Here is a 15,963-nt window from a genome sequence, read left to right as displayed (position 1 = left end):
TCCCCATAGATATATATATGTAACAGTAAACACTAGATGTAGTAGCTTCAACGGCGGCCATCTTACCTCAGACAAACTGACGTTCTGATATTCTGACGCGGTCTCCAGTAGCTGTTGGATGGTGAGCCATCAGCTTAAACAAAAATGTATTGACGGATTTACAAACGGTTTGCCTTATTACAAAGATGCTTGTACATGTTGAAATTGCCGCTTTTGCTTTTTTTTTTTTTAAAAAAAAAAAAACGACTTAATTGCGAAACATAGTTGTGACAACTTGTGTCCCGCCTATTTAGGCCTAGTAATCAAGGCTGAGACAACAATCAAGATTTTTTGTTGTTGGACATCTGAATTTCTCCTCAATGAAGTATTTATCCATATATCTATCAATCTACTTTTTGTTTTTAATTATTTTAAACTTTTTCAGAATACATTCCAAAAAAGCATTTTTACTGTTTGAAAAAAAATAAATAAAATAAAATATTTTTTTCCAGTAATTTCATGACTAAATCAAAAGAAATTCCATAAATGAGAAAACGAATGTTCAAGAAGTGCTGTTCTCTCTCTCTCTCTCTCTCTCTCTCTCTCTCTCTCTCTCTCTCTCTCTCTCTCTCTCTCTCTCTCTCTCTCTCTAAAGTCAAATAATAATTCCTTGGATTTGTAGATTCTGATGTTCAATTGTCCATTTCATTCACACACAAATTAACAGTTCATTGACCCAAGTAGGGATTTAGAGTCCAAAGGTAGGTCGTGTGCGTGATTGAGAGCAAGAGTTAGTGTGCTACAGGAGCCTCCTACCGCCCAGATTTAGGTGGGGTTCCGTGCTGGAAGACTCCATGAGTTACAGGTTCTCCTGGATACAGTGGGCTTAATGTCTTTCCATAGCTCACCATCAATTACCTGGCCTGTGCAGAGAACAGGACCATGTAATACAAATATTTACCTGGGTAAACAATTTCTTATATAATACACGTTGTACTATAAATAAATTATATTCTATATATTAGTCAAATATTGTACAATATATTTCATTTTATGATTCTCAGATTATTAAATTATTTTCAATAAAATTAATTATATAATTGAATCATCTAAATATCTAAATATTAGCATATATTCAATATAAATATCAAAATAGCAGCTTGCGTTTAAAGTGAAAAGTGCATTGGAACAATTCAGCACAATGTTTTGCTAAAAGCACACCACAACATACCTTAATGATAACTCTGATCCACATTGAACATGATTACTAATATAATTATTGAGGAAATTCCATTGACAACATGACGGAAAGGAAAATACAACAAATACAACCAGCAGTGTTTCCAGATACACATTACGTTTTAAAATCTAGACGCACACAAAAACCCTCAAATTTCTTGACGGAAAACTGCCCAATCTGGCAACAATGACTTATCGCACCGTTTCTACAGCTTGCCGATTCAAACAGATGCAGTGGTATTTGTTTTGTTCTTCACCAGCCAAAATGGCTAGTAACGCTACAATGTTACCCGCCAAACTTAATTTTTACCCGCATTTGGCCGGTGTTAATTTAAAGCCCTGATCATATTCCCTCACACTTATTGCTTATTAACTCATAACAGCATCTCCACCATCAACTTCTGGTGCAAATTCAGCTTTGTGTCAGAAAGGAACCTATTTTGTTTCTTCTTTTTCAATTTTGTGATTGTTTAATTCTTAACGGCTGATGCCCGACTATTGTCTTCTCGACTTAAGAAACTTTTTTTTGACTATGTACATAGTGTTTTGATTTCCAGTTCTCTGATAAGTGAACCTTGGCTGTAGGTTGTCAACAATCTTGTTGAACTCTTTGTGGGAGACACCTACTGTTTTCTGGAGCAAAGAAACAAGTTTGTATTTTCTCAGCAACCTGCCTGAGAGAGCTCTCCTGAATGTGTGTTTCTCTCCATAGCTGGAAGACTTCGACTTGTACACAGAGTCTGGAAATATAGTGTCTTTCTAACTTTATCATAAACACTCCCAAATTTTTTGTGAAAAATATCATAGTAAATTTAGGCCAGTATTCTTGCTGAAAGAACATGATGTACTTGAACAGTTGAACTTAGTTTAACTAGAGTATACACTTTTAATACGCGCAATAAAAGAGGGACATAATACACCTCACTACCAAACACATCTTTGAGGAGTTGTATACTCATAACATAATATTAAAAATTAAAAAATGTTTTAAGTGGTATTTACATAAATGTAAATTTAGGGGTCAGGATTGGGGACAGCTACTTCTCAATAGAAAGTTCCCTATAAATGATGATTTTTGATTTATTTATCTTATCACTATCTCAGTTAAGGCCCTGGGTTTAAAAAGATCATAATGTAATCTCAGTAAAATTCCATGTCTGAATACTTAATTGTTTTGTTCAACCTTTTTTTTTTTTTGGTAATTGGACAGCACTTTGAAATAATTCAGTAGAATGCTCCACTTAAGCCTAGAAATGTAATTGTATTTGTGGGGGAAGGGTATTGTGGGTTTTGGCCTGCAGGATTCCATAATTTTTTTTGTTAAAGGAGGATTGATGATTTTGACCAGTTAATGTAATAGTCTGATAGTTTAGAGAAGCTGTTATTAGATTAAATACTTATTCTAATGACGTTTGGGGTTCTTCCAAATAAAGTAAAATATCATCCGCATAAAGACTTATTTTGTGTTCTGAGATGGATGAGTGGATTCCTTTAATAACAGAATTCTGACATACAGCTGCTGCGAGAGGTTCAATGAATATGGCAAAAAGTAAAGGTGAGAGTGGGCAGCCTTGTCTGGTTCCCCTCTGCAGTGTGAAGCTTTGGGATGTTATTTTGTTTGTGGTTACTGAGGCCTTAGGTTTAGTGTACAGGGTGGAGATCCATTGTATGAATGATTCCCCAAAGCCAAATTTGCCAAGGACAGCCAGGAGGAATGACCAGTTGACTCTATCGAATGCTTTTTCTGCGTCGAGTGACAAGATTATTGTTTTCTTTTTAGAGTTCTGTGCCATGTTGATCAAATTAAACGGTCTTCTCACATTGTCTGTGGAGTGTATATTTTTAATAAATCCTGTCTGGTCTTGGTATATAATTGACTGTACTACTTTCTCTAACCTGGAAGTGAGTGCTCTGGAAATAATTTTTTTTGTCTGTTAATAAGTGAGATGGGACAGTAGCTAGAGGACATGGGGTTCTTCTCTGGTTTAAATAATAATTTATTGCTTGCTGTATTTATGTGACCTCCGACATAACCGTTATTTTTAATCTCTGTTACTACTCTGAAAAAAGGCGAGCCAGCATTGACCAGAAATGTTTTAAGAATTCAGCAGGGAACCCACCAGGCTTTGCCTGTCGATGTGTTACCTAAAGCATTTTGTAGTTTTTGTATGGTTAATGGTGAGTCTAAGGTGGTTTTCTGTTCTATGGTTAGTTGTGGTTGGTTTAAGTTATTGAGGAAGGTTTTAATATCTTCAGGGTCAGGGTTTAAGTTTGATGAGTATAGGTTTTGATAATAATCATGGAAAATGTGTTTGATGTCCTGAGGGAAGTTTAAAGTTTGACTTGAGTAATGAGAAATTGCCGCTATAAAGGAATTTTCTTTGTTGTGTTTAAAGGCGTTCTCCACTGTTTTTACAAATGTGACCTAAAACCTAACGCATTATTTTGCACCATATTAGTTTCATTAACTTTTAAAACTGGACTACTTTACCCTGTGCACCGCCATGTTGAAATGAAAGCATTGGTGACGTAAATTGCCCCTTTTAGTCTATTGAGTTCTATGGGAGGTAAAGCATTCAGAATAATTCAGCAGATTTTTCGGTCAAAATAACAAATTGTGCTTTGGGTTGCTCTAAAAAATCAGTAAAAGCTAAGAAAAAAGTTGATGTAAACCTCGGCAACTTCGGCAAGACCTATTAATTACACATCCAGCTGTGACCTGTGAACAATTTAACTCAGAAAAACCATTTATGAAAGACATCATACATGAGGGAAAAAGAAGGTAAAATTTACAATAAATTAAAGCAAGGTGGGATGCACGCACACACACAAAGGATCTCTGACTCTTTCATTTCTGAGCTGTCTTTGAGCTCTCAAGCTGTGACTGGTAGCAGTTCATTTCATAATTTATCTGCTGGACCTGATTTTCAGATTATTTCTGAACTGGAACCAGGATGTCTCATTCAAAGTGTCCCCAAGTTTACATCAATCTTTTTTTTTATATTTGTTTCATTTTATTTAAATAAAAAAGTACACAGATCAACACAACTCATCCGTAATCTATACTGTGACATGGTCTGAAATCAGAACTAATCCCATCAGCAAACAGAACAGGGTTGTTTACGTCACTGACAATATGTGATTATTGAACATGGATGGTATATGGTTTATTATCCAATGGCTAATCTGTTTTCCTCCAACTGAACAATAAAAACCCTGCCAATAAAGACAGTGTGTAATTTACAGTAGGAGATAAAATGTGCGTGAGCGTAAACTGAGAAAACCACTAAGGTTACTGGTATCACACCTACATGTTCTATAATAGCAACAGACTAAAAAGGTGAACATTGGTTAAAAGTTAATAAGAATAGTAATTACACACACACACACACACACACACACACGCGCGCACACAAACACACACACACACACACACACACACACACACACACACACACACACACACACACACACACACACACACACACACACACACACACACACCCTTCAGTGCCATTGGTTGGAGCCTGTTTTTGCGGTGGTTGCGTGTTGCGCTCTCACAGATTAAAAGCCCTTTGCGCTCCTCCTGCTGAGGTTCCTCTCTGCTCACTTTGGACGGATCAGGTAAAAGATGGAAGAAAGCTCCACCATCGAGCAAGTCTACAGAGGGACATTTGTTCACTCCACCCCACAAACACCGCTGTTGATCCTGGAGGATGCGCTCCTAGGGGTGAACACGCACGGAAAGGTTTGTGACTTTTCCTTCTGTGGTCACTTTTAATACGTGGATCCGATCGGCACCAAAATTACTATTGGTGGGTGGGCGATATTGATATTATTTTGAACATATCGCACCATAAATATATCTTTTAAAAATGTGAATGAAAACAACAACAAAAACCAACAAACATGAGGTTAGTCTTTTCATTTGGTCTCTCAACTTACCTGTATCTCAATATTAAAATCACTTGAATAAATTAAATCAGTGAGTGAACAGGTTCTTAACCTCTTATTTAAATCATGACTCTAGTTCTTCTCAATATAATGAAACTGTGAAAAGGGCAGACTCGTCACAAAGATGGTCATGTGACAGATTATATCTATTGATATAAAAGCCTGTTGTTGTTGTCGTTTTTTTGTTTTGTTTTTTTAATTGTATGTTAGATTCCAAGAAAACAACCAGCTTTTGTGCTTGTTGGTTTTTAACTCCTACATTTATCTTATGCTGCATTTTTTGTCAATGGTTCCCAGAGGAATTTCTCCTCTCTTTTCTGCCTTCAGATTGCTTTCATTGGGGAGGGCAAACATGTAAAAAGACTATCTCAGGATTTTAAATTCAGCCTAAGTGATGTCAGGTTTGTTATCGTATAATGTTATCTTTAAAAAAAGAGAGAGAGAGAGAGAGAGAGAGAGAGAGAGAGAGAGAGAGAGGGGGAAACGTTACAAACAAACATACAAACATGAGTTTAGTCTTTTCAGTTGATGACTCAGCTTACCTCACCAGCTCTAAAACCACTTGGATAAATTAAATCACTCAACATGTCTCTTTACCTCTTATTTAAACCAGGATTAGTTCTTTTCAAGATAAAGAAACCTTTGAATAGGGCAGACTTGTATCACAAAGATGGCCATGGATTTTTAAAAAAATTTTTTTATTGCAGATTGCAAGATACCAAAAAACAACCAGCTTTTGTGCGAGTTGGTTTTTAATTCCTACCATTTTATGCTGCATTTTTGTCAATGGTTCCTAGAGTAAATTTTCCTCTCTTTTCTGCCTTCAGATTGCTTTCATTGGGGAGGGCAAACATGTAAAAAGACTATCTCAGGATTTTAAATTCAGCCTAAGTGATGTCAAACAAATGGCACAACAGTAAGTACAGGCATTGAAGATAAATGTGTTGTTTGAAATGATTTGTAATTACAAATGTTTCAAAGTGAAATTATTAGATTAGTCATAGACAAAAAACGTTGTGTCTACACATTGCTCCACAAAAGTTTTATGTGGTGTTTATCTAAACTCATCATTGTGTGGTTTTCTGCCCTGCAGTGAGTTCTTCATGCCAGGGATGGTGGACACACACATCCATGCACCCCAGTACAGCTATGCTGGTACAGCCCTTGATCTGCCTTTACTGCAGTGGCTTAATAAATACACTTTTCCTGTTGAGGCACGCTTCGAGGACCTGAAGTTTGCCCAACAGATCTACAACCAAGTGGTGGTGAGTGTGATGAATCATCAAGAGTGCTTTTTTTTTTTTTTTTTTTTTTTAAAAGATTTTTTTTACAGTATTTACCAGCAATCAAATGGGAAAAAGGTTTATCTCTATTTGTGCACAAAGAGTTGAACAATGTATAGGGATGAGAAATATGTTTGAATGGGATCTTAATCTGGTAACTTGATACCTGTGCTTTACAGAAAAGGACGTTGAGAAATGGAACAACAACTGCGTGTTATTTTGCTACCATACATACAGACGCCTCACTCCTTTTGGGTCAGATTGCAAGTAAGACGTCCTTATATAATATCCAATACATTCTTTAAAGAAGATAAAAATTCACTCTGTTGTTTAGAAATTATATCATGTTTGAATTAAAACAAATGGAAATATCTGCTGTTTACATTGGTTAGACTAAACTTTTTTAATCTGTTTATCTTTATAAATCATTTAGTTTGTGTCTTTTTACAATGTGACATCATCTTCAAAGGTCTTTAAAGTACAAAATCATTTTTAAAATGTAAGGAATAGAAAGTACAGATATTTGTTGAAAAAAGGTAATGAGTAAAAGTTAAATGTTGCAAAAACAAGTTGTGATGAACTACGGCCGGGCCTGCGGAATATCTCCACGCCGAATTGCACGTACCACATTTCTGAGAATTCAATCAAATGACTCGGTTCCACTGAATAAACTAAATGAAATTGTGCGACGTGAAATTGTAATCTACGTTGAATTGCCTTTGAAACAATATATCACACGACTATGTTCTGGTAAATTTTGAAATTACCGGAAAAGGTGATGGGGCCCCCGGGCACCCCCGGCGCCCCCGTGGCACATACGAAATAATGGGCCCCATTCATATATTGGTATGTGCCAATGATTCGGTACCACTAACTCTCGCAATATTTGACTCACAGATAAATGAGAAAACAACTTTAATGGAAATTGCCTAAAAAGGGGGGTGGGCCCCCGTATCCCTAATCAAATTGTGCAAGACATAATCGTAATTTACGTTGAATTACCTTTGAAATGATATATCACACGACTATGTTCCCTTAAATCTGGAAATTATCGGAAAAGGGGGGTGGGCCCCCATACCCCATTCCAAAAAGAGGGCTCAGAGCATCTCATCATATTCATTCATAGAGTATTCATACCAAACTGCATTTCGATCTAATGAGAACTAACTGAGAAGTAGTCATTTGAAAAATGGGGCCCCCGGGGTCCCGCTGGTGCCCCCGTGACACGTACGGGGTAATAGGCCTCATTTATATATTTGTATGAGCCAAGGATTCAGTACCACTAACCGTCGTAATATTTGACTTGCAAATAAAAGAGAAATCGACTTTCGTTTCTTTTTATTAAGGGGCCCCCCCTGGGTCCCAAAGATTATACCTACCAAATTTCAGCCCAATCCGTTCACGAATAACAGAGGAGTAGTGATTTTAACTAGTGTACACAACAACAAGAAGAAGAACAAACAACAAAATGAATGGTGTTTTGAGTCCGGTAGCCTGGCCTAAAAAGAAATACTAAAATAAAGTACAGATTCCAGAAAAACTACTTAAGTACAGTAATGAAGAATTTGTACTTTGTTAATTGTCACCTTTGGCATGCTTACTAATGTTATTGGTCACGTTTGTCTCTGAGTATGGATGTATATCAAAAAGTATAGCCTGTGCACACCGGTGCAGTCCTAATGTGTTGTGTATAGGGTGTGTTTAAGTTTTGTGGTCAAAACCTCGCAAATGAACAAAGAGCACCTCGAAAACTTTACAAAGTATTAAAAGAAGTGTTTTTTTTTATTGTATGGAAAGAAAAAAATAAATACAAACCCAAAAAAAAACATAAAAAAAAAATAGCAAATTATATGCAATAGTATTTAAAAACTGTGAAGCAGGGTCAGTCTGACTTGCCCTTCGCAGCTAAAACAATTGAATAAAATACATTTAATTTACAATGCTTAAAAGGTTATGTGGACAAATGTCACATTTTTCTTATGCTGTTCAATCCTTTTATTTATTTGTTTATTTCTAGATGACCTTGGACAGCGTGCCCTCGTGGGTAAGGTGTGTATGGACAGAAATGATTCTGCAAAAACCTACAAAGAAACAAGTCAAGAGTCTCAAGAGGAAACACTTCGGTGAGTATTAACTTACTGTTATTCAGGTCTCTAAATATACAGGATCCCTTTGATTATAGTTAAATGTTCATTCTACCAGTACTATGGGAGTTTTTTATTTAGTTTTATTAAATTATTCTGTTCACACTCAAACAACAGAAGCCCTCAGTCATAGTGGTTATTATATTGGGGCAGATCAGTGTTTTTTGGGGTTCCTCTTACGCACAAGTATAATATCACGTTGTGGACCAACAAAGGCTGTACTATTGAATTTAGGTAGTGTACTTAAATGCATTTATGACTAATCTCTTCTTAGTAGTTAAAGCAGAAAACACAGGATTTGTTATACAATTTCTTGCATGAGCATTGAATAATACAAACTGTTACCTTTGTCCCTAAAGGTTCATTAAAGAACTGCTGGAAAAAAAGGTGAGATGATTGTGTTGTAAACTGTGACATGGAAACACAGACGATGTGATGCATTGTATCTTACAGTATTTTGTCTTTTTCTCCTGCTTCTTCGGCGGAGCAGTATCCTCGTGTGAGTCCTGTGGTGACGCCTCGTTTTGCTTTGTATTGCACTGAACCCTTACTGGGACAACTGGGAGCCATTGCAAAATACAACAACATACACATTCAGGTGGGATCACTGTGGAAACTAGGGATGTAATGATATACTCAACTCCCGATACGATTCGATTCGGAAAGAATCCCTTGAAAAACTATGCAAAACAATGCAATTCATTAAAAAAAAAAAAATCCTGAATGAAATAAATAAAGAAATAGTACAAATGAAGAAGACGCCTATTCATTTAAATGCTGGCTCTACAGTAAACTATGCATAACTGCATAATAGTTCCTTTTCTTTTTAAAAGTGCAGCTGAAAATTTATTTTGTGCCTTAACAATTGGACTTTAAAACAAATCCCATATCAAATAAATAATATAAATAAACAAACTATGGCTTTCATTCTCTCTCTCTTGTTTCTCCCTTTCCTCTCTGTGCTCCTCTTACCTTGGATTTCACATGTTCTTTCTTTCTCACCTCTTTCATCATGTCTTGGGGAAGCCAAAATGCTTCCACACTTCTGATTTGAAACACGGTGGTGCGTCCTAAATTTCAAATTCAAAATAGATAGCGCCCTCTGCTGAAAAAAAAAAAGTACTGCGATTCAATTTCAGAGTATCGATCTGAACCATGACACCTTTGAATCGATTTTTAACTGCCTCACGTTTAATCTTTACATCCCTAGTGGAAACTAAAGCAGGATGTGCCCACATGAGGCATTGATCCTATATTTTTTTCAGAGTCACATCGGTGAAACTGTTGATAGGATGAACGTTGTTAAAGAACTGTTTCCTGATTCAAAGTCTTACACAGACGTTTATAATAAACACAACCTTCTTACTGACAAGGTGAGTTCACAGTGACACGTTAAAAAACTCATTTGAACCCTGCCAACAATCAGTTGTCATTGATAATGGTGATTTTCCACAGACAGTAATGGCCCATGGCTGCTACCTCAGTGATGAAGAGTTAACTCTGTTCAGACAGACAGGAGCCTCTTTGGCTCACTGTCCCAACTCCAACATCTCGTAAGTCTCAGATCAGTTGGTGACAGTAAGTTTTACAAAAAACTGCATCATAATACAAACTAAATACTTTACTTTTGTTAGTGATTATAACTTCACAACAGATCAGGGTTGGGGTCAATTATAATTATCATTGCGTAATTGATAATTAATTACAATTATGGAGTAATTATAATTGGAATTTTAAAAAATCAGTTGCTGTCATAAAAGTAATTAAATTGTAATTGAGTTTAGATAATTAACTTTGTAAATGTAATTGCTATGAAAATTCTATAAAATATTCAATTATAATTAAAAGCAAAATTGGAGAACCATGTTACAGTTCTATGTACAGTTCTACACATACTGTATGTAGTTAACAATTATTAAAATATGTTTCATATCAAGCTTTTCCACTTTTTTACTATGAAAAAAATAAATAAAAAAATCACGGGGTATACTGACATGAAAAATGTCCACATAAAAATATGAATACCTATATTTTCATTGATGAGTAGGAAGCCTAACAAGGTAACCAATGGATAGGAAATATATTAGATGATAGATATTTGTTTTCAGTGTATTTTACAGCTGATCTAGGACCCGTTATCATAAAAGATGCTAACAGAAAGATAACACAAGAGGAAGGTTAACTTGTATTGGGTTATTTATTTTAGGCTCTGTAATTGTGTTTGAAATTTAGAGAACGTAATTGTAGTTTACATTTTGAGGATATAGGAATAATTGTAATTGAATTGTAATTGAAAAAAATGCTGGTTACTGTAATCAAAAACGAATTGTAATTTAACATGGATAATTGAGAACATAATTGTAACTGAAAAATGTGATTGACCCAACCCTGAAACAGATATTTAATTTCTGTTCCTTTTTTTCTCCAGGTTGTGCAGTGGCCTGTTGGACGTTCGTAACGTCCTGAAGCACAAAGTGAAAATCGGGCTGGGAACAGGTTAGAGCAGAGCATCCATGTACTGTATATCATGTGCAATTGGGCTTTGTTTAACATTCAGGGGCGGAGTCACTAAAATCTCAAATAAAGAGTGGTAAACCAGTTGCTTCCCTAAAGTGACGCAGTTTCCTCACCTGTTGTGCGGAATTCACTAAGATTGCAGCAATGATTAGTGCACGTGCAGAACTGGTGCAGACCGCCCTTATTTAAATGAGCATTTTCTATGTGTTGTGTTGAACATGGAGGGTAAACATGACTGCACGGAAGCAAAAATAAAAATGTGAAGCAGCAGAATTGGAATGGTAGATACATATTCTTTATTCATCCTGCAGTAGAGAAATGTGCGTGGATGTGACTGTGAGTGACAGATGGGTGCACGCGCGCAGCTGATTGCGTGCACGAGTGTGAGACAGTGTTAAACTGTTGCTCTTTACACACGGCACGTGTCTCATGCAGCTACTGTATACGTAGCCTCACACGTTCCTTTACATAACTTTCAAAAAGCAAGTCAGCTTTTTTTCAGCCGATTATTAGAAGTGCATTAAAATTCTCCAGATCTGGATTTAGAAATTCATCAAAACCAACTCAACTTTATTTATAAAGCACTTAGCAAACACTGGGATACACAGTGCTGAAAGTAAAACTAAATACATAATGTACACGTAAGTATAATAATGAAAACAGCTTGAATATGGAATTAAATACATCAAACGTAAGTGGAAAGTAATTACCAGTTTTGAATGGACATCAGCTGAACTGTAACACCAGCTAATAGGTTAGCATGTTTAAACATTTTACACACTCACCAACATATTTAATTTTTAGATAGTTATAGCTAATACAGAAATCAAGTATTCAAAATGAATAAGTAAATTATCAACCCGGAAGTTGCCATATTGGCAATATTCAGTAAGTAAAGCGCACGCACACAAGCAAATCCCAAATTTCGAGAGGAAATGGCGAATTATTGCGGTGTTTTTGGCTGTACCAATCGGTGAGACTGTGAAAAACATTTGGAGTTTTATAGACTGCCAAAACTTATAACAAACCAAGGAAAACAATGTCAAAAATTATAAAAGCAAAGGAGGCGCTTGTGGCTAGCGAAGCTAAACCAGGATCTACGAGGCAAAAATCTGGACAACATCCAAATTTGTTCGGTCCATTTCTCATCAGGTAAGTGAATTGTTGATAGCAGCGGCTCTCAACTAATTTTATAATGTGATGATAATAATATAAATCATATCATGCTACTGCATGTGGCATTATTGACTTAATATAATCACATTTAATAGCCTGCTACAGTAGCAACACAGTTCTTAAAATGTCGAGCTAAAACGTGCTATATTTCTCATTGTATTCCAGGTAAAAGGTCTGACCTTTTACCGTTATTGCATTACTTACTTTGGCCTTCACAACACATCTGTCATTGATGGCTTGATACTGGATCTCCCTCACTCATCCACACACCATCTGGTTTTATATCACTGTGTGTGGGCTTCACGAGAAAACCAAGTAGCTGACGATATCTGGACACATAATAGACGGAAGACTCTCCGGGTCGTCAATGATCCAAGACGGGGGAGCCAACTCGTATGGATCTGCATCACCAATAAATCCAAACTTTTCCAAATATCGTGCCCTTTCCTGCGGACCAAGTCCTTCCCTGTATGCTTTGGCGTCTATAAAGCATTTTGAGGAGTTTTTCTGTGGTTTTCTATCGCAGGGTTTACTTCCGAGTGCCTCCAACATGTATTGTTTACCCTGGATTGCCGCCAACAAAGCCACGCATCCGGGTTACTGCCCAAAACGTGATGTCAGTGAAAACCCTCTGTAGCGCATTTCAGACACAAGGCAATTCAATGTGCTTTACATGATTAAAAAGTGGAATAGAAAATGTTAAACACAGTTTTCACAAGTTAGATGTTGGGTTAAACGTTTGTTATTGACAGAAAAAGGTTAAGACTTCCTAGAATTGTAAACTGTCTAATCCTACGGTGCTGGCATCAAACAGGGGCATTGCTAATTTTTTACATTACCTACTCTTACAAAGTACCTCATCAAACCTTGTTGTTATCTGTTTGGAATTCAAGCTGTTTGCTTTTATTTATTAATTTCTTTGCCTCCAGCCAATAAAGCCATGTTGTGTGTGTCATAGACCAATGGTTGTTTGCTTGTGTGGTCTGTATGTCAGCATGCATTTAAAAAACTTTGAATTAATTACCGTAAATGCGTGTTCATGGTTGTTGTGCCAGATGTGGCAGGGGGATACTCGGCCTCAATGCTTGATGCTGTGAGAAGAGCTCTGGAAACATCCAAAGTCTTGACAATCCAGAACCCAGGATACAAGACACTCACCTTTGAGGAGGTATTCAGACTGGCCACACTGGGAGGCAGCCAGGGTAAGAAGAAAAACACTCGCTTACACTTTAGCTCATCAAGTTGAATTCACACTCATTTATTCATCTTCAGAAGTTTTTTACCTTAAGTAAAATTAATTTAATATTTCCCTCCCATTCTCTGAGTAAACCTACCTTGGTCCTGTTATCGGGACCTAAACTATGTCACAGTGACTTAATAATGATGATGCCTCCTCTTACAAGCACACAGAGTTGTTAGAGCCACAGATCTGAGAATGAAAATAAACATAGGTTTATTTTTTAGAAATCACTAGCTTTGCGTAGAAAGTATCATGCAAATCTTTCAGGCCCCGTTTTGTGCTTGCACAACAGTTAGAAGTTATGCCCCTGGTTTATTTGTGGACCGATCATGATTTGCTAGATTGCAGTATGGATAGTACATTTTTAGATTTCCCCCAATGATCAATATTTTGTCCCACAAACAGTGGATGTGAGGATATTTTTACTGATCATCGATGGCAGAAAACTGATAATACAACAGTGGTGCTTATAAAGTTTATAGTGTTTATGTTTTTGGTTTGTAGCCCTTTCTCTCGATAAACAGACAGGAAACTTTGAAGTAGGCAAGGACTTTGATGCCCTGAGGGTGAATGTAGCAGCTCCTGGTGGACCCATAGACCTGATCAAGGATGAGCACCCAAAGGTGGGTATTTGGATGTTGATCATTCAGATTGTAAATAGTATTGTTTGGATAAAACTAACGGTTAAATGCTCATTCATTTTAAGATTCTTTTGGAAAAGTTCCTGAATTTGGGTGAGTGAGTGGATTTGTTTTTGGAAGTTATTGGGCTGAACATGTCAAGCATGGTTTCACTGGCTTTCATCTAACTTGTGCTATTTTACAGGTGATGATCGTAACATAGTGGAGGTGTTTGTAGCTGGGAAGAAAGTGGTACCATTTACAGAGAAAACACAAGAATAACCTGTTCTTCAAACACCCTAACCCTTCTGCACATGCTTAATAATTTGATTTGAGTGAAAACAGTTTGTCTGTTAGGAACAAAAGCATGAAGTTCACAGTTATTTACAGCCTGATGATTGCACTCAGGTATCACAGGCTGTATAGGATTATAGGATGAGGAAGGATGGGATGTTATAGATAAAATAAAGGATACAAGAAAATCTACAGAACTAGATAACTGAACTAGATAACTGAAAGTTGTTAGCTCATTTTTGTATGCATAATGGATACAAAAGTTAAATCCCAATTTGTATTCATATGTTCTTTAACTATCTGTCCATATTCAAAGTGACCTCTAACCAACAGAAAACAGAGCCCACAGTGCACTTACAGACCAGTGTACAGCAATGACCATCTGGTTCAGGCAGCAAAAAAAAAAAAAAAGAGGTGAAGATGGCTGTTTGTCTTGACTGGTGGAAAAGCCTTTGCTCACAACTGAATTGCTGATAAAAGTGAAGAGTTGATGCTGAGCCTGGCAACACTATGAATGAATTGCACACACACACACACACACACATATATATGTATATATATACATAAGATGTAGGTTTCAACCCAGAAATACCCAGAAATATTTTTTATCTGCATTTCTTAAAGAAAATGCCAAGTGAGTCAATAAGTAATCAAGTCAGTAAAAGCCTTCGGAGTAGGTATTACTATTACAGTAATCTGTTTTATAATAATAATTGGAATAACTTTAATAATAATAGTAATAATAATAATAAAAGCCGCAAGCAGCGTTGTAGGGTCCTACAGCAATTTATTTACAATGATGTTCCCTGACTAAACCAGGAGGCCAGATCATTCATCAGGGAAGGGTGAAATTCTGAACCTTTTAAGGTTGATTTTCTTAAACCAGCTTTGACTCACATTTGTAATGAGGTGTGATGGAAAAGAGACATTTAAAATGTGAAGCGCAGTGGCTTTCAAGTTTTTTTCTTTTTTCTACAAAATGTTTAGATTCCCTCATATTATTATTTTTGCTAATTTAGGACAATCTAGAAAGATTGTATTAAATACAACGTTGGCAAAAATGTTTTTTTTGAGGCCAAAATTGGCCTTTTTAATATTTTTTTTATTTTTTTTTATTTCATTTATTTATTTTTTAAAATTATAAACAGTTTATCAAATTACTCCAGTAGAATTGATCCAACATGTAAATTGTCTTACATTTCTCAATGACATGACCATGTGTTATTACTTTTCAACAGGGAAACTGTTTTTTTCAAATATGTCTAATTAATCTCATTAGATGATCATAAATGTGCAGGGCCGGCCCAAACCATTATTTGGCCCTAAGCGACTTTCATTTTGGACCCATTTATATTGAAGCACAAACTATACTGTTAATGAAGGCTTTATCATTCACCTACACTAACACTCTCACATCCATTATCAACTACGTTATATTTTTTATGTCTTTATGTCTTTGTTTGAGATGTGGTCTTGTATTAATATGTACCTTAAGATTAAAAGTGGCAGTAAATTCA

At 36.2% G+C, this 15,963-nt stretch overlaps 1 protein-coding gene across 1 annotated transcript; it reads left to right on the top strand.

The window, feature by feature from the left end:
* Positions 1–4,686: 4,686 nt before the first annotated feature.
* Positions 4,687–15,963, top strand: LOC114469501 (guanine deaminase-like). Its single transcript, XM_028457047.1, has 14 exons — positions 4,687–4,966; positions 6,000–6,088; positions 6,266–6,437; positions 6,635–6,722; positions 8,473–8,578; positions 8,959–8,986; positions 9,090–9,197; positions 9,865–9,972; positions 10,055–10,152; positions 11,028–11,095; positions 13,348–13,494; positions 14,037–14,155; positions 14,239–14,266; positions 14,358–15,963. Exons 1-14 carry the CDS (start codon positions 4,850–4,852, stop codon positions 14,432–14,434), a joined length of 1,353 nt encoding a protein of 450 aa, XP_028312848.1. The 5' UTR covers positions 4,687–4,849; the 3' UTR covers positions 14,435–15,963.

Source organism: Gouania willdenowi, chromosome 9 (genome assembly GCF_900634775.1).
Source record: "Gouania willdenowi chromosome 9, fGouWil2.1, whole genome shotgun sequence".
NCBI lineage: Eukaryota > Metazoa > Chordata > Actinopteri > Blenniiformes > Gobiesocidae > Gouania > Gouania willdenowi.
Note: the sequence above shows the minus strand (reverse complement) of the source record. Positions and strands in the feature narration are given on the sequence as shown.

Excerpts from the sequence above, each read along its gene's own strand:
- LOC114469501 (XM_028457047.1), top strand. The coding sequence starts at position 4,850 with ATGGAAGAAAGCTCCACCATCGAGCAAGTCTACAGAGGGACATTTGTT. Across the intron at positions 6,723-8,472 it reads CCTTTTGGGTCAGATTGCAA|ATGACCTTGGACAGCGTGCC; the intron begins GTAAGACGTCCT and ends GTTTATTTCTAG. Across the intron at positions 9,973-10,054 it reads ACAACCTTCTTACTGACAAG|ACAGTAATGGCCCATGGCTG; the intron begins GTGAGTTCACAG and ends GATTTTCCACAG.